The sequence below is a fragment of the Mytilus californianus genome, unplaced genomic scaffold (assembly GCF_021869535.1).
Source record: "Mytilus californianus isolate M0D057914Y unplaced genomic scaffold, xbMytCali1.0.p SCAF_9, whole genome shotgun sequence".
Classification (NCBI taxonomy): Eukaryota; Metazoa; Mollusca; class Bivalvia; order Mytilida; family Mytilidae; genus Mytilus; species Mytilus californianus.
Window position 1 is genome coordinate 39,517,357 of NW_026262745.1, and position 20,827 is coordinate 39,538,183.

At 30.7% G+C, this 20,827-nt stretch overlaps 1 protein-coding gene across 4 annotated transcripts in view; it reads right to left on the reverse strand.

Moving 5' to 3' along the window:
- LOC127715340 (ETS-related transcription factor Elf-2-like) overlaps positions 1-20,827 on the reverse strand; it is a 98,682-nt gene that overhangs the window by 74,785 nt on the left and 3,070 nt on the right. The window contains exon 2 of one of the 4 annotated variants that reach the window (XM_052221378.1): positions 15,623-15,703. Coding sequence is in view for 3 of the 4 variants with exons in the window: in XM_052221374.1 (XP_052077334.1) it covers positions 10,950-11,000 (51 nt within the window). In the remaining variant the exon portion in view is untranslated. Of the gene's footprint in view, positions 1-10,949; positions 11,070-14,847; positions 14,925-15,622; positions 15,704-20,827 lie in introns of those variants that run through there. The other 3 variants (XM_052221376.1, XM_052221374.1, XM_052221373.1) reach the window with 3 other exon arrangements.

A 20,827-nucleotide genomic window follows, 5' to 3' on the forward strand; every position in this document is an offset into this window, starting at 1 on the left:
GTATACTCATAATGGATAAAAATGCAACATCAAGTGTATGACACAACTGAACTAACTAAAAAATATTAAAAGAAAAGAGAGCTTTTTGTCTATAAAATATTACATACATCTCTTAAGCTATCGATTACAATCTAGTAAAAAAGAAAAAAAAAATTATCTGCAATTAAGGAAACATTTCTTTACAATGACATATTGAACTAGTTTTTTAAAGAGTAAAATGTTAATAAAACTTAAAATATTTTTGCGGATTATGTTCCAGCAATTAAGGTTTTAAAATATGTACATGATCAAGTTAAGTTTCAACTGATGATAATTTAAAGCTTAGCTACAGTAATTTTTAAAAAACCTACACCATATCATATAATTTGTTTGAATATTATATGGAATTTAAGAGTAAACCAGTCTCAAAACAAGAATTCTATTATTCGAAAAGTAAAAAGTTAGGACAGCCAAAGACCATCATAAAAGGGCACACTGACAAAAAACAAAATATAAATTAAAGCCAATTATAAGCCAATTCATGTTACCACCTGGAAACCATGCATGATTATGAGTTCACTATTTATAGATAATAACAGGGGCATATCTTTGGTTCAGTAAATGCCAAATGTCAAAATTAATTTGCTGTCATCCTAACATTCATGAAATATTTGCCACTGGACATGGACAAACCATTCTAACCATTTTGAAACAATTCAAGGGCATTTCTCCATAATGGTTATTGTGCAAAGATTGACAATCTAACTTTACTTGAATTTCACGGTAGAACACATTATTTAGAAGTCACTAAATTATATTTCATAAACCATTTTGTGGCATTTATACAAGGGCAAATTTTAGAACAGTGATTGCAACAGCAGTTCAAACTTGACCTGCATTTTTGGTTGGTAGTAATACTGCATTAAGTCGAAGGTCCTCCTTTAAATCAAATTAACAGTTATAATCTTGAACCTTTTGTTTCAGTTTAAAAGATGTATTTATGAAGACATGACAATATGCTTCCTAAAATAGTGTTTCCAAACTCTAACTCAACCTAACCAAATTTCAAGTGCCGTGACCCTTAATATTTTTTGTCATTTTTTAACAAGAACTATCAAAGTCACTATTTTTCCTTTTGAAACCCCTTAGATAGTTTTTGAAATCACTATTTGTCTACCTGAATCAACTATAATGTTTATAAGCATGTTTTAGCGGAAACACAGGTTCAATTTTTTTTGGCCATAAAGACTAATGATGGATTGCATGCAGTAATAGTTATTGATCTAATGGATTAATTCTGAAAAAGGAAATACAGCATAGATAGGCTACAGTTTGGTAAAATGTTCAAAATGTTTAAAAGGGGTTAATAATCCAGTTATGGGAATCACAAAAATGACATACAATAATTATGCCCTCTGCATCTGTCGGATTTGTAAAGCAATCTCATGTTAAATAGCAAATCCATCAGACAGACATGTTTTCTAAAAAATTGATCCCCTGTGTCCTAAGCTTAGAATATTCAGTTGACATGTTAGCCAGGTGATTACAGAAATCAAATAAAATATCAAAATCCATCCATTTGGAAATCTTTCCCCGAGGCTGAGCTCAGTTTTTTTGTCAATGAATCATTAGTCCATGTAACAAATGCAATATTGTCATTGTAATCATTCATTCATAAAAATGGAAATCAGATGCATTGACACATTACGCTAATGTATCACTGATTAGAACATTCAGGCACGGATGCTTCATTATTACAACAAAATGACTTTGAGTGCATTGAAAATAATTTGTAGATCAGAATGCATTAAAAAATCCTTTCGTTAAATTAACAAAAGTTAAGATTAAATTCAAATCAAAACTCATAAAATTTACACATCCTTGACCTTCAAATGTTTGGGTTAGAGTGTTCCTAGTGAACTGATTGATTAATTGATTGGTGTTTGACACCACTTTCAACCCGTAGCTGGCTATTTCATGGCGTTAAGTTTTCATTGTTGAGGGAAGCTGGAGTGCTTAAAGAGAACCACAGACCTTAGGCAGGAAAACTGACAATCCTTGTCAATTAAGATTGGAGTCGAGCACACCTGCAAGGTGCAGGGTTCGAACTCACAACCTCAGTGTTGACAGGCTAGTGATACAATTGTTGAACTACTTAGACCACTTTTGTTCGTGGTGAAGGAGAATCAAGAAACCAGATGCAAAGATGCATGAAATTGATCAAGAATTGTTTAAAACTTCAACAAACTGTTATTTCTTTATCATAGTATAATTTAGTTTTATCTACATATATGCATCCCTGGGTAGGAGGAAAACTTGCAATTTTATTATTGAAATGTGTACTGTTCAGTGTGTTATTGTGTAGGTTCACATTTTCCTGTTCAATTTATTGATCCTTCCTTGAAAATACATGTTATATTAAACTGTATCCTTCCTAGGGCAATCCTGACTTAAAAATGATAAAATTCAATGAGATCAATATTTTGAGAGAAAAATATTTCTCCAAAAAGTTACAGTAATCTTTTAACTAAAATTCACAATATCATAGATTCATGTGTGCACTTCAAGGTTTTGAAATTTTAAAACACAAGACCAAGTTCTATATTAAACTGGACCCCTGTTATGTTAACTTATCGCTACACTGACAACAGGTACGGCCTAAATCCCGTGGTCAGAATTCTGAGTAATAATGGTGATAGCGCGGATAAATGACCAACGAGCGTGTTATCATGTTCTTGACAAAATGAGCCGGTATCTTTCATTCCCTTAAGAACTCAGTAGGGTTATAAATGTGCTAATTTTTCGTTTGATTTCCTATCAGTATAATACATAATAAACATAGCACATGATGCACTAGTCTCGTCAAATTATTAAATCCCGTGGTCAGAATTCTGACCACGGGATTTAGGCCGTACCTGTTGTCAGTGTAGCTTTAAAGAGCTGAAGTTTTAACTAAGTTTCCCTTCTGTAAATAACTGATATATAACAGCTAGAAGATGAAACTCCTTTAATTTTGATGCATGAAAGTAAAATACTGCATCCAATCATCATTAAACTTTGCATGATGCTTGTTCTTTAGAGACAAGTTTAATGCTCAGTAGTCAAAAGTTATGGATATAAAATGATACAATAAAACAACAATTTTAAATAGTTGTGGCTCAAACTCTTTTTTTTGATTCATTATGATTTTTGCAAGATAAAATCACTAAATTAAACAATAACAGATCAGATAACAAAATTATAAAATATGCTGTTATCTTTTTAATTTATTCTTCCCAGTAAAATCTAGTCACATCCCCTTTCATAATTCATATACAATAAGAATTAAAAATGTTATGCAATATTTATGATAATAACTAACTTCTCAGAAATAATAAGAATTAAAAGTGTTATGCAACATTAAGGACAAAAAAAAACCCAACTTCTCAGACGGAAAAAACACCAACATTGGCCCTCTTACATAAAAATAAATCTGAGAAAACAATATTTTCCCTGTATATTTAATGCCTATATAATGTTTGTCCTCCAACGAAGGACACATATTATATTGTCTGAATATTTTATTTCAAGGTTAGAGATTAGCACTTGAAATACCAAGGTCGCAGAAGGGAAGAATGAAAAATGCTTGTAAGTTCCAGCTGAAGTTTAGTTTCCATTCATCATCAAACTTGGTACAATGACTCAGATATTAGTAAGAAGATCACAAATTGTTTTTGAGATACGGCGCGACATGTGAAAATAAACACACACCTGTTTTAGTTACTAAGTCCCGTAACTCAAAAAGTTTTAATCTTATTTTCACCAAAACGTATACAGATCGTTTGACCATCATAAGAAACAACTATCTTAAGTTTCATGAAATTTGGATAAGTCATTCTCAAGTTACGGTGCGACATGTTTATGCCGGACAGACAGACGGACAGACGGACGGACACCAGACATACCATAATACGTCCCGTCAAAAATTGACGGGCGTATAAAAAGCTTAGCATGTACTGAAATTAAACACAAAATCATAAAATATGCTGTCATCTATTTAATTCATTATTCCCAGTAAAAGCTATAGTAACATCCCCTTTCATATTCCGTATACAATAAGAATTAAAAATGTTATGCAACATTTAGGAGAAAAACTTATAGTTTCTCAGAAATATAAATTACACCAATATTGATTGACCCTCTTGGATTTAAAAAAAAATCTAAGAAAACAAGGTTTTCAAAGTATACTGGTAAATGCCCAACATTGGTCCTCCATGTGACATATATAATTTTATTGAGCTTGCAGCAGTCTATCAAACTAGCTGTACACCATCTGTGTTTTATTGATAGCTCAAGTATCTTTTTATGTCAATAAGTGACACTTAAATAAAACTATTTCAAAAAAATGATTCATAAAGAAATAAAATCTCCAAAAATAGATGTCTAAGTTTATAATTTATATCCATGCAAATGATTTTTCTTCTTTACATATTGAATGCAAAGCCAAAAACATTACAATCTTTAAAATAATTGATCTCGAAACGATTTGAAATTCATTTCAAGATAAATACTAAGACAAGCAAATGTTCATCTTTAGACCATCAACCATAACCAAATGCATGAATACCGCCTTGATGGTCTCAGTGATAACGAGTGGGTTCGAACCCCAGCCAGGTCAAATCATAGATTTTAAAATTGGTATTTGCTGCTTCTTCGCTAAGCACGAGGCGTTAAGGAGTTAGAGCAATGACTGGTCAGCTCTTGAGTCAGAATAATGTGTCCGGGTAAGGTGACATGTCTTTCTGAGGACTGTTACCTTGTGAACTAGCATGTTAAAAATCCTGCTCAGTGTGTCGGTCTAGCACAAAGCACAATGGAAAGAAACCATGTGATGAATGAATACATTGGTTCTCTATAGGTAACATCTATATTATTACAATATAAGTAAGAGAAGGGAAAAAGTGGCGAAATGGGTATCCCCATGTCAACCCCCTCACTGTTGGGAATTGATTCATTGAATGGTCCTAAATTTGCTGCAGTTCGTTTGCATATTAACAAACAGAGAAGGTAACAGAACTTTATTTGGAGTCAAAACTGGTTCTAAAAAATCAAATGTATTTCTTGTATTTCAAAGCAGAATTCAGCATTTAATGATTGAACCAATAAACTTTAAAAGCTTTCATAAAAGTGTATTTTTGGTTTATATTTCCTTTTCATGGAAAACATAGCCATGAAATGCCGGTGTGATCAGTAAAACCAAGAAATAACACTAAAATATGACCGACATAAGTTTTGAGAAATAATATAGAGCACAACCTTTGTCCAAAAAGATATTAATACAGGAAGGGTGTTTTGTGTTTATTTATTGAATGTCCAAAATATTTTTAGGCGAGGCAAGTGTTCTATTTATAGCCAAACTGTTCCTGAAAATGACTATCTTTGCTATTAAAGTAACATGTCACAGTTAAATTGAGTCATAACACCAAAGCTTATACTTACATTTTCTGAAAGCTTCTAACCAGAATTTTGTTTAAATGTGATTAATAAGTTGGTTATGTTGCTTTTTATATAAAGTTTTTAGTTTTGGTAAATTTGCATCCAGAAAAAAAGAGTCCAAAAAATGTACCTTCTCCTTCTGTTTAATATAGTTTTAGATACTGTAAATTCATTTCAATTTGTTCCTTTTTTTAACGATGTGATGATGTAATCTAAATAGCTAAAGATTGGTTTTGGACTGAGGGTAGCCCACATAAGTGTCCAATGAATGAGTACCGGTAACACAAATCAACCCTAATAAAGTCGCATGCTTGCTGCTTTTTCCCTAAACTAGTCTCAAAAGGACTGGGTCCAATAAAGAAAATTTGAATTTATAAACATGTACTTAGTATCTACCTTTTCTATAAATCATGAATTATAAATGACCACCAGAACACTAAAAAAATGTGCACTCCACCAAATGTGCAATCATATTAAAAGGTGTAGTTTTGAACTAATGCAGACCTATGAAGAACAAAATTTTCAAAAGACATTGTGACAATCACTCAGCAGAATTATCAGAAGAGTCAGAATACTTCAATAACTGGTTTTGCTTCTGAGTTTATTTCATTTATGTAAAAAAAAAATTTTTTTAAAAATTGCACATTGCATTTTTTATGTCTGAATGCATATGAAATAAAGGAAAAATTCTGATTTGGGAACTTAATTATGGACAAATGCTTTTCCAGCATTTTTTAGCAATAAGGCTGAAATGCCAGACTTAATTTAAGAAATTACCGTATGATTGCACTTGAAATATCAAGATGCTGCTGAAAGATTTTAAGAAGCATTAAATTGTTTCATTTTCCATGTATTTTATCAGACACTATCTATGATCAACATGTCAGAACAGTGCCAAATCATCAGCTTCACTATCCATGTTTTAACACATTTTCATTTTCTGATAAAAGTAATCAAAAATCTATTAGAATTCAACAAAAGTAAAAAAGAAGCCAAAGATACGAAAGACACATTCAAAACTCATACTTGGAAGAGAAAATGACAATGCCATGGCAAAAAAAAAATGATGGAAAGACAAACAAGTCCACAAAACCCTACAAAGAAAACTAGACTCAGCAACATGAAACCCACCAAAAACCTGGGTTAATATACTAACAAAAACAGAGGGTGCCCAATACTTATAAAGCCCAAATGTTCCAAGAATGAGCCTATTTTTTGCTTAAGATGGATAGCTTGCCTCTATAACATCTTTCTCAAATTACTCACCAACAGCCATCATAATTTACTCTGAATGTTATCCTCTTATCATCTACCTGTTTTTTTATCAATATTTTATAACCATTCCAAAAACTTGTTTCCTATTTCTATACTGCTTCCCCCTTCTATTCATGCTACACAGAATAAAAATGCTTGCTCCAATACTCCAATATGTATATATTTCAAAAATTATCAACTGACTGTAAGTAGAAAAACATTATAGATACAATGTATGAGATACAAAAAATGCTTTTTCAACTTCACTTTTCCTTTTGTATCTACTCACACTTTAAGTTTCCAGCTTCTAAATTGCTAAGTAGATATAAGAAGATGTGGTATGAGTGCCATGATGAGACAACTCTCCATCCAAGTCAAATTTTATAAAAGTAAACCATTATAGGTCACAGTACGGTCTTCAACACGTAGCCTTGGCTCACATCGAACAGTAAGCTATAAAGGGCCCCAAAAGACCCATTTCATCATCAGAATTAATCATTTCAAATGGTGAAGGTACATTATTTGCTCTTCACAATTATATATTATAAAGAAATGAAAAGACTGAAAATTCAGTAAAATGCAAATTTTGTCAATAATTTGGACCATTTTACTCCCAATAATGCTTAAAGCAAAACCCTAATTGAAAAAGATAATGTCTGGTTTTTTTTCATGTGGACAAAAAATAGTCCTTTTGGCTACACTAAATGTGCCCTATACTAAATTAGCCCAATTAGTCCTGAAATTAGTAGATGTTTTGGGGAAAGTTTGATAGCTTGCCACTTTGACACTGCAATTTCTTTGACAGCTCTCTCAAGTTGCACCCTAAGTCTTACATTTTCAGAAAACTTATTTACGCAGTTAAAAATGTAACAAAAAATGGAATCGTCTATTTATATTTCAATGAATTTACAGTACCAAATTAACCCAAAAATGTGTCTTAATCTCCTCTCTTCTCAGAGATGAGTAAGAAACAGTCGCATGTTAACATAACTGTCCATCCAGCATGTGCCTCCATGACAACAAATAATCAAATGCGTAGAAACTTTCACACAACAATAGTTAAAACATTATTTTTACTTCTTATTATATTTTTCATATAATTTAGAAAAATCTTATATGAATAATATATGCTTACTTTCTTCTTCCAGGTACCAGCTATAAGTCAAGTATATAAATGACTTATACTATTGCAAAATAACATTTATGTTTTACTAGTACTCTTATTCACAACCTTCTAATCTTAGACATTACACACATTGGTTTTCCAATGTTTTCAGCACGAATTTGTTTACTGTGACTAATTGCACTCAAAACCCAGTTCCTAGTATTGGTAACTTATATGACTAAATAATAGCAGGTATCTCAAATCTGTACTAGAGTATCATGTTTGCAAAATATCTGCTAGTTCTTGCTAAAAAAAAATCTCTAGGTTTTACCCAATGGTAAGCTTTAAAGAAGAAATTGCATGAGGCAGATAAGGAATTTCTGGTCTATATCATGCTATCAGTAGTTTCACATGTGAGTTTTACATTTGACCATATAAATAGCACCCCATACATGTCATAATTGCAAAATTTAGCCAGTCGAATATCATCCTGTTTCTAACAGAATCTTTATGTACTTACTTAAAACTATTGTAACCAATCTGAGACCTTAAAAAAAGAACAAAAAGAAAAGTGCATCCTTTTATTATGATTGAAAAGATTTGTGTGTGAATTGACACAGTTGACAAAAGTCTTTGTTGTGCCAAAAAAAAACCTAGAAGATAGTTCTTATTACATCAAAAGAATAGAATATAAAGAATGTTTATATATTTAGGGACAAAAGTCCTAATTCCCTTACAAAAACAGGAAACACTTTACATATATACTGATAAAACAAAGAGGTAAATAACTGTAACATTCCTGATTGGTATAGGCACTTTCAAAAGGGAGGTTGGTGAAACAGAAAATCTTATGACAATTAAAAAAAAAACACTTCCAATTCACATGACAGAATATCAATGTAATATCATTGAATATTTAGCCAATAATCTTTCAAACTTAAAAAACTTTAAAAATAAAATTCTGAACGGAACATTACAAAAACAAATAATTCACAATTTCTTTGAGAAGGAATTCAAAGTTGCAATTAATCCATAAAGTAAACTCTTATCTTTTTACAAGTTAGAATAAAGCACTGTTCATTACAATCTTCGTCAAATTTGGAGTGGATTTAAATCATTTATAAACAAACTATTAAGCTTATTATTTGAATGGGACGACATAAGTTATCTAGGACAATTATTTTTAATTTCAACTCATCAAATTCCAATTTGCGCACAATAGTTTTGTTTCAAGTGATATATATATATTACATCTTAATTTTAGAAGCATGACTTTAGTCATTTTAAATTCTAATTTTGTTTGATTACACATTGGATTTTCCCTAACACCTGGACACACCTGTATCCTGTCATGATTAACTGTCTGATTGATCAGGTCTTCTAAGGGAGATAATCCAATGTTTATATAAAGCATTACTTATTTATAACTACAGGGGAAAAAAATCCTGTCATACAATGATATACGTTTTTTCATTTGGTTAGGCCAACATAAAAATTACTTGTTAAGGGTTTCTGTATATATTTGGTTAATTTTAGTTTTTATTGGCACTTATGTTTCATTTTGACAAAATTGTGACTACCTAATCGGGACTCAATTCAAATGAAAGAAACCTTAAACCCACATACTTTTTCTATATTGCCTTATTCAATTATACCAATTTATCATAATTAAAAGACAATCATACCTACAATTAAAAAAGCTATAAACAAATGAAAAATAACACTAACAGCTGGTACATTTTACACTTGACAAAAAAGAAAACAAAGTTATTTGAACAATATAAGCTAGCATCATTAACTTTTTCATTTACTTAAAGAGGTATAAGCACTTTTAATCATCTGCTTATTAATACAAAATACTCCATATAATCAGGGGCGGATTCAGGGGGGGGGGGGGGGGGGGGGGTGGCGGGGTGTAAAGCATGGGTTGTTCCTCAGCTTAATAAAGAATATTTTGATAATTTTACCTCAAAACAATTTAAGATTATTGATATTTGCTGCCCCTAGGTTCGAAATTGCTCTGATGTCTGGTGGTATTTTTTGGGGGACTTGCTAGAGCTATAACCCCAGCAAGTCCCCAAAAAAGGCCATCATCTGACATTTGAGTGTTCCTCTATAAGCTATCTAGACTGGTCAACTTTGGAGTAACAATATTTTGGCTTCATGGGACGAAATGTCTTCCCAAAGACTGCTACCTTGAGAGCTGACACATTATAAATCATGCTCTGTGTATCAGTTTAGTATTAGACAGGGTTTATAATTATATCTTATTAGCATGTTTTTTTCCTGTTATATTTGCTGCTGAGACACTAAACATCTCAATCAATCAATCAATGGTTTAATCCTCATGTTTAGTCATAACTGAAAAATTGAATGTTCCAAGATAAAACCAATATGAAAGATTTGTGCAATACAGGACTGGGACCACCCCCACCTCCTTCTTCAAGAGAAGAACAGAATGTAGTGAATCATCTGAGAATCAGTTTGTGTAAACAAACGACTACCACTAAACTGCACGTAATATATGTTATGTAAAAATTATATATTGTGATTACAAGAAATTTACCCAAACAAAAGAACTGCTATACATCCTTTATTGAAGCCCTTATGATTTACTAGCTAGTTTATGTAATTAGAATTAAAGGCAAATTATTCAAAAACTGTCAAACTATCATTGACAATGGGTATTATTTATCAAAAAAAAAAGGAATTCCATTTATGAGACAAATATGTGATACCCTGCAAATTTATGCAACAATTGTAAATTTCACTTCATTAATAGAAAGCAAAATGTTACAATGCACTTTAACAGCACTCTTTCCATAATGCATTTATCAGAAACTGAATATATATATATACTAGAATATGTTACTGTGACAGCTAGATTACTAGGCCAGAATACAATGGGATGCAGTAATAATGCAGATATATAAATTGACCTTAAAACCAATTTACTTGTCTCAATCTATATGCACTCACTATAATTATTTAAATTAGATAAATTAAATTGCAGTACTTGAGATGATGTGACTCATCCATGTGGAGGAAAACAGATTAAGGATACTTTGACCAAAAAAACTGCAGTTTAGTAAAATCACATGCATTCTCTCCATGGCATAGAATGATGAACACTAACCTGTTTTAATTCGCAATAAAATGATTTCATTAAGCTATCCATCTTATCCATTTTCGATGACAACTAAAATTTGACAGATTTTACTACACCATCCTTTTGTTAAATCCATATGATAGTATATATATGTATGATACAAGTACTATGTATCTGAGGCTTAAAAAGGAAATCCTGCACTTATAAACTTATGACAACATAAACATTGTGTGTGTACCATATCACTATTATACAGTGTTAACTTTAAAGCACAGCTAAATTGTTCTAACCCGGGATTATTGCGACAATAAATCTCTTTTTTCCTTTACAAGGTTTTATATATTTGGATTGTGAAAGAACAAATTTAGACTGCATGGGAAAATTAGTCAGAAATTGACAGAATTATACAGTTTAAGGTGACAGGTGAAAAAGTATACAAATAAACTAAAACTAGTGCAAATAGTCAATGTCTGTGAACAGGGAAAAAATCATGTTAGATTTAGTATTGACCTTCTAGTCTTATCAAACAAAACCAATAATAGAAACCAAAATCTATCATTGCATTTGATCTGACCTTAGATGTATTGCTGAAGTTTGCCAAACATTATCAATTCTTAAGTTTACAAGCTAGTTTATATCACTGATTGTATTTAAAAATATGGAAGAGATGAAAAAATGTATATGTAAAAAGAGATTGCATGGAGGAGATTTAATTGAAAATATCCATGAAATCATATGCAAATATCAATAAAATTGTGTTACGTGTTGCGAGCACCTTTCACAATGAAATATTTGATTTACCTTTTAAATCACAAATGTAAATATTTTTCTCTATCTTCTTTTTGATTTAGATATTCATTAAAGGAAATTAATGTGTAACTTTTCAACAACACAATAGTACCCTTTTGATTTGTTATTTATCAAAAAGAATTTATTCAGTTTGAAGAGGACATGTAAAGAAGTGTCCAAACAGTATGACCTTGAGTAAATAGATCTGAATCTATACCTTCTTTAAAGATTCTCTTTTACATCTACATAAATAAACAAAGATGTGAAGTAAATATTGACAAATCAGCAACCCAACATTACCAGAGTACCTTTACATCTAGAGGTCATCAATTTGTCCTTCATGGAATGAAAGGTCAAAAAATTGATAAGCATCAGGCAAACTATTTCATGCTAAAATATAATAACAATGACCTGATTTTTTTCTGTGCATTTGTAATTCATTTATTTTTGTTTTTTCCATGCATTTGTAAATTTATTTATTTTTGTAAGTATCAATTGATTGCAGAAAAAAAATGTTATTTGAGTACATGTGTATTAGTAATTTTGATGTTTCATCATTTGCTCATATCAAAGTTACTAAAAATGTCAATTCTGTCATGCATTATAATTCTTCACAGGTTTCCTCCCCCCCTTCCAACTAATTCCGTGAAAATATGTTTCATACAAATAGTTATGAATCCCAAATAATAAATATTTTGAAATAATTGTGATAAAAAATACAAAAAATCATTAACCAAAAATGCAAAATCACAGTTAATGATGAAAGTTTCTGAATCAAGACGGTTGTAATCTGGTAATAGTCGATTAATTTTCTTTGCATGAATCACTGTGATCATTGTTACATAAAGCCGAGATATTAATCAACAAAATAAGATGATTCCTCATGTCCCAACAATGGTAATATCAATTGATTTTATATCCATTTTTTTATACTATGATCACACGGCAGAGAAAATTAGACAAATCAATGTAGTACAAGCAAAAGACAACAAACCTATAGCTACTTACATCCACGTTATTTCATGGTCTTTGGTGAATGGTTGTCTCATTGTTAATCATTCCACATCTACTTATTTTTATGTTATTTATCAAACCATGAGCTTAAAAATTTAAGTTTTCAGGCTGCAAAATTTATTTTTTAATTACCGGTAGTCTTTTCAACCTTACAGAACAGGCCACTTTCAAATGCTGCAAGCTTAGTTAGTCACTCGGAATTTTTTCAATGAATCAGCGTTTAGTCATTTTTATAATGAAACTCTGAAACATAAAAAAAGTGTAACTTTCTATTGGAATTTTAATAAAAGGAGATATTCAAAGCATGTAAAATTTTCTTTATCTTACAACAGTATATTTGAATTACTGAATTCTTAATTTGCAGGAGATTCTGTTTTATCTGTGACACATGTACACTATAGGTATGTTGACATTGGAAATGTTACTTTAATTCATATTCAGAAAAGAATGTAATCTTATTTCCTAATTAATAAACAAAAGTCTAAACCTTCAACACCGTTATTGTTATTAATTATTTAAATTCAAAGTAATCAGTGTAAAATACCATTTTGCTTTTCTGGAACTCAAAACCTATGACATAAATCAATATAAACCTTTTCAAGGTTTTTTTTGTACAGATGTGTTCATACAAGGTGAAATATTTTTTTCTAACTCATGTCTAGACCATTAATTATCAAACTAACAATTCTTTCTTTATAACCCATCCTCCCGATTTTTATTTCTACAAAAAATAGAAAAACATTGAGCAAGTTAAGCTCAAAAATTCATTTCCACACTCTTAGTCATTCTTTTTTACTGTGGGGGCAATAAAACAGAAAAAAGGAGGGACAAAATGCATTCTGTAAATGTTATGTTGAAATCAACTAACAAGTAAAGCTAGGTTTAGAAGGGGATGAGGATAAAAGAACTTGTAAAGTGCTCCTTTTGTAAAGAGTTAGATATGAAAAAATCCATATTTTCCTTGTCGGAACCTATATAGACGACTGGCCAGAAAATCATTCAGATAAGAAAATTTAATAGGAGGTGCACACTATTAAAGGTGTTAGGTAATGAAGATTTCTCAAAGTTACATTGAATTCAGTCGTTTATTTAGAAGTAACAAATACAAGGTGCACGAATTTTCTCGTTTGAATTATTTTACATTTGTCATTTTAGGGCCTTTTATAGCTGACTATGCGGTATGGGTTTTGCTCATTGTTGAAGGCTGTATGGTGACCTATAGTTGTTAACTTCTATGTCATTTGGTCTCCGGTGGAGAGTTGTCTCATTGGCAATTATACCGTACATCTTCTTATTCTTATATATGGAAATCTCTACCAATAAATGAAATACCAGTAAAGAATGGATCACTATAGGTCACTAGAAACTAGAGGAAAGGATCATAATAGGAAAAAGGGGTAGAATCCAGGGGTAGAATTGCAAAGGGGACAATAAGTATATAAGAATATGTATCTAACCTTGTAAAAATTTTAAAAAACAAAACAAAAGGCTTAACTAATGTCAATAATATAAAATGAACAAAATAAACTAATGCAAACACAAACACAAACACAAACACAAAGAAAAAAACTGGATTTAATACCTGACTTTTGAAAGAAACATTAAGTATATATATGTGACAAGGGTAAAAAGGTCAAAATATATGTTTTTCATTTGGTCTCATGATTTACTTAAATTTGTTTACCCACAACAAAGATGTTGGTGTTAAAATGATAATATAAGTAATATCAGTATTTATAACCTATCAGTGAAAGTGATATCAATTAAACTGAAGCAGGTACTTGTAATAAACCAGACAGATAAACATCCTGGATAACATAAAGGGTGCAAGGACCATCAATTATGAATTAACCAAGTTTCTCAATTTCTAATGTTATTTTTACAAGAAAAAGTTAAAAAAAAGTATTTTGTTCTATTTAGTACTTGACATGTTGTATAGACACCTGTCCTTGGTTTGAAGACCATAATTTGACCTTTTGATGTCTTTTAGTGTCAGGTTGCTGTCCCACTGATATACAAAATTACAACTCCTTTAATTCCTCTCCATATAGAGGGGTTCTCATCTGATATGTCCCCTTAAATGAAAGCTTTAAAACCCTTATTGAAATCAAAGTACACCTACCATTAACTTCAAAGCTGGATAACACTGACAATATCCTCAGATAATTTCTGTAAAACTCTGTAATTCTGTACTTTAATTTCAGACACACTCCTGAATTAATTTGCAAATTGGACAATAATCTTTAAAATCAGACAGAGAGAAAATCAATCTATCAGCATAAAAATGCATGTGCAGATGTGTGTAGGAATGAATCATGATTGAAGCTATCAATCAAGCTAACACCAACCGTATTATAACCAATAGTTCAAATCTTTATTCAATATTCTTTAATTATGTTTTCTGATCTTTGCTTCTAAGATAATATGGCTAAAATATCATAAAGATGTGAAATGCTAAAATAAATCTAGGAACAGAGGAGAAGTTGATATGTTTAATTTCAATTTAAACGACACACCACAGAAAAAAAATATTTCCATTTTAAATTCTTTTGGTTTCAACTGAAAAAAATACAATGTAATGAATCATGGTCCACATAAAAATCGAGGCATGTTCCATAATGTCAGGAACTTTTTTGAAAACCCCAACCTCCATCTCAAATGAAATAAATTTTTCTATAATTCATGAAGATTTCTTCTGGAAAAATACTACCTTGACCAACTTTGTATTGTAGGTGGCTCTCCCACCAAAGGCCCACTACCTCTCATACAATCATTTCTGGAACAGTCCTAAGTGTAATATCATAGAAAGTGGTATTTTTAAATGTTCATAAAATATTTTTATATAATCCTCAAATTATAGTATGGGTATGTGTCTACAAAATGAAAATCCAACTCACAATTTGTTTCTATTGGCGACTGGAAATTCTACCTGGAAGACATTTTCAAATACAGCAGATTGTGGAACATATACCTTAGAGCTGAAATAGAAAGTTGACAATATAACATAGGCTCAATTCATTCAATAGATAATTCATTGATGTAAAATTTTGTACATTCTAGCTACCAAGATGCAACCATAGTCTATCCTATTATATAACTTGCACTATTGGTAATATTGTATTCTTTCATATTATAGAGTGTTTGCACTAATATTGGTTATATATTGTCTCCAGTAGAATATTACATTGCTCAAACTTGTACTTACAAAATATATTCTACATAAGGGATAAGAATTGGCAATAGTTGTGTGATAACTTTTTAATTGTATTGAATTTTTTTAGGAATCATCACAACTATCAAGCAATATTGCACTAGTCCCATATATGGGAATAGTTGAAGCTAATTGGTGTTACTGTTCTATGAGGAATAACACATTGTTTTGCAATAATCTATGCGAAAAAAAAATTAATTATTTGTCAACATCTATTGGTCCAGGAGCTAGTTATTTAGAAAAAATAAGAAAGGAAATATATATATATATAGCATTAGTACATTTTGTCAAATTATCATACTTTCTGTAAGAATGTTTTTTGATGCAATTTTTTGGGGGCATAGAGTTTTAAATGAATTATTTCAGGAAAGGCAACTATTGCCTGATAGCTCAGGTTGTTAATTGTTGATAGTATGTTCATGTGAGTAGGCACACAGCTTAGCACATTTTTTGTCTGCATCCCATAAGCGCTTTATGAAAGGAATAATGCATTACAATCTGAAGAAAACAATTAACCATAATGGTCAGTCTGGAATAAAAACATAATATAAAAACAATTTCAAAAATGCTTAAAAATAATGGTCATCATTGAGGTCATAGTGCACTCATCTTATTATTGAACACTATTTCCTAAACCTTTATCAATTATCACAATGCAGCTAGAATACAATGTCCAGAAAACATGTACTTAAAAAGCATTCAGTGTTTTCATAAGTTTATTCACTGAGCAGCTTTTATCTTTTTTTTTATAAGTTTTTTTAGATGCACTTTGTGACTTTTTTTTATCCCTAAACAGGGGAATCACTTATGAATGAGGACCAATAACTAATGATACACTTGAAAAATTTAAATTAAACTTTTCCCTAAAGTAGCCTCTAGTCTTATTTCAATCTTTTTGAGTAAAAAGATATTACGTATGTGAATTTTAGCCAACAGACACCACACACTAGAGTGTTCAGGAAACAAATCATAACCGTTATCATATGTTAACAACACATTGTCTACAAAACAATCTGATGGAGCTCTGTTTAAACATTAAATTTAATTTATATTCTTTTACGATTTTTAAAAGGAAAATTATAGCTTTATTAAATCTATTTTCCTTTAGGATTGTGTTATGAATTCACTGGTAAACAATACTTTCAAGAATTTACTTTAATAATAAAATATTTTTAAATTTTACAGCAAGCTAACCCAGACATAAATTCACAATTATCAGTTTCTATTTTTTTATCAAAACAAAAAGAAACAAACTGCAGTCAAAATTTGCTGCAAATCTGACAAGGGAGATAATTCACACTATTTGAATTATTTGTAAGCATTCTGTTAAAAAAAATCTAAAGAGGAAGATGATAATTTACATTTATACTGTTTTTAAAGCTTGGGATCCTGACCCAATCTCTGCTTTTGCATCAGCATCGAGCCAGGATCCCAGGCTAGGTTTTTATTTTACATTGAATGAAGATGAATTACAGAAATGGAAAAGTGGGAAATCTCATACTATGACTATGACATAAGAGTTTTTAACAACAGCATAATAATTGAGGCATTTCATAATTTATTTTCATAGAAAGAATCCAAAGCTTTATAAGACTTAACCAGAATCCATTTAAATGTGCAGCATTATTTTTTTTTTAACTTTCAGTATACTCCTTAATCTATCCTAGACCTGTAATACTTATACTTTGTACTGTATTTTAAAGACTCAGATATATCCAATACAAAGAGATGTGAGGTTAGACAGTCAAAAAAAATTAATGAGCAATTAACATACAGTCTTCAACAATTAACAAAATGTCTAAGCATTATGTAAAAAAAGTTATAAATTACACTGAGTTTAGAAAAGTTGTGAATAAATCTAAGAGATTGCTGATGTACATGTATAAAATTTAATCCCTTAATGAATAAAATACATAAAAATTTAACAAAATGTTAAACTGTTGGTATTTTTCTTAAAATTTGACCACCCCAAATAATTAATGTTTCCAAGGGGCATAACTCTTTTAAAAATTATTGATCAGCACTGATTTTTGAACTCGTCCGAGACATTGCTGATATAAACCAATGATACAAATTTTATAAAAATCTGGCAAGAATTGTACACATGAGAGCGCTAACAATGCAATTTTCCATATTAATAATAATTCCAAGGGGCATAACTCTTTTAAAAAAAATTCAAGATAATATCTTTCTTTTTTTATTTAACATTTACAAGCTAACCACAAGATGATTCGGTTAAGTTTGGGGCAATAATCATTGATGTTGGTGACACAAGAGTGAGACTTATTACCCCCCCCCCCCCCTGTTTTTTCCACACACACACACACACACAAAACATGTTGTGGAAACTAATAATTGTTGCAAAATAACTAAATGATGCAATTTGTGTAACAAAAAAGTCCTATTTTGCAGTGAATGTTTCAAAATTAACAACAAACAGCATTTTTTCTTCAAGTCAGGTGATCAGAATCAATAAGTCTGTTTGAACATTAAACCCTTTGCAATTACCTATATAATTCTGACTATGAATGACATGAACAAGGCAAAATAGTATTATATAAGGATGTCTTCCTGGTTCTCAATAAGTTAATGTGACAAAATATATACCTGTTATAATATACAGGTGTAAACCTTTTTCAAGTACAGTGAAACCTTAATATACATGTGTAAACTCTTTTTTAATGCATGTACAGTGAAATTGAAGATTTAGTGAAACAAATATGAGGCTATGATATTTTCGGGAATAACCTTTTTCAAGTCAGCCTGAGACTAAAAGTTTGAAAAGCCAAACTGAAACATATAAGGAATAAAACCACTACATGTAATTCATAGCCCCATTGCTTTCTATGTTAAATTCTGCAATTTCAAGCATCAATGGCTACTTTGTCTTAAGTTCAAATAAAGTGGCAGTCATTTTATGTCAAAACTATACCTAATCCAGACTTGTGCTGAAAAATTCAACATACCTTTAATTGCATATTAGAGCATACTGGTTCCCAGAATTTTGGTAGTACAAAACAGGTACTTCTGATCTGAACAACAGTGTAAAGGTGCCCATCTATTATAATTTCATACAATTTTTTTTATTATTCAAAATAAAATTTCAACAAGGGTTCTACAGTGATCCCAAGTCTTTTTAAAAGCTTTCATTTGATACCAAAATTACCCAAATACTTTACTTAATGATAAATTTACAGCTATAATAATGCTTAGGAATTATTTTGTTTAAAATGTACTACTTTCTTGTGTATTCTTTCTGACAGGGCCCAAATTAGTGGTTCTATACCATAAAACATTAACAAACTAAAAGGGCCTAAACAGAAAAGCCAAAACAGCTTTATGTAAACTTTCCCTCTGGTTTAATCAAATTGCATACTCCATCACAGAAATGTCAACCTATTACCTGACTCAACCAAAAATGTGTACCAAGACAGACTGAAAATATTCTTCAGTAATTTTACCTGTTTTAAACCAAACATGTGTGTGGTTATCCTGGTACAAAAATGTAGCTCAACAATGCAGGTTTTTTGTGTGCTTACATGTGTTACTTTTACTTTTAGGATATATGGTCTTCTCTGATAGGCAAAGAGGACACTGGGTTTGTGTGCACATAAAACTGGTTTTCATGGTATGTGGACCTTGTGTTGTTCAACGGTGTTCCTGTCTATTTTCACATGTTTTTTTTTTAGAAAGTCACATGTTGGTGGGGTCTGTTGTACATATTTTTGGTCAACCCTTTGAATTTTCATGTAATATGTATTACCTGTTTAATGAAAATCAAATTTCAAAAAAAGTTTGGTTTAGACATTTATCAGTATGTATTTCCAGTACTCCTGAGTTTCATGCCATAACACCCCCCACCACCATTTTTTTAGACCCCCATAACATGTATTTCCATTTCTGGCTATTTTCTTTCATTTTGATAGAGATTTCCATCCCTTATGAATAAAATGTAAAGAATATACCACAAAAAATATCAAATGACCACGAAATGGAATTAAGTATCAAATGAGCATGAAATTAAAAATATCAAATAAATATAAGATAAAATATATCATATGAACATGAAATGAAAGATAACAAATGAACATAAAATGAAATAAAGATATCAAATGAACATGATATGAAAGATAACAACTGAACATGAAAGGACAAATATCAAATGAACATGAAATGAAAGATATCAACTGGATATGAAAGGAAAGATATCAAATGAACATGAAAGGAAAGATAACAACTGGATATGAAAGGAAAGATATCAAATGAACATGAAAGGAAAGATAACAACTGGATATGAAAGGAAAGATATCAAATGAACATGAAAGGAAAGATAACAATTGGATGTGAAAGGAAAAATATCGAATGAAAATGAAGTGAAAGATAACAAATGAACATAAAAGGCCAGATATCAAATGAACATGAAATGAAAGATAACAACTGAACATGAAAGGACAAATATCAATGAACATGAAAGGAAAGATATCAAATGAATATGAAAGGAAAGATATCAAATGAACATGAAAGGAAAGATAACAACTGGATATGAAAGGAAAGATATCAAATGAATATGAAAGGAAAGATATCAAATGAACATGCAACAAAAGATATCAAATGAATAGGAATTTTATAATGAACAAAATGAAAAAGGAGTTGGAAGGGAACAAAAAGGCAACAAAATCTGACTGCCACAGGAAATTTAGGGAAAGAAGGAGAGGGTTGGAAAATTAAGCCTCGTTGGCTAGTAATGAGCCTACATTTGAGGGTTCATGAAATTATCTGTGATGAACAATTACAAACTTCCAAAGTATTATCAATGGCAATGAGGATGACTGAAATGATCACTTACAAGTTCTAGACAAGTCATCAAGAATTGTGTGAAAGTTATAGTGTC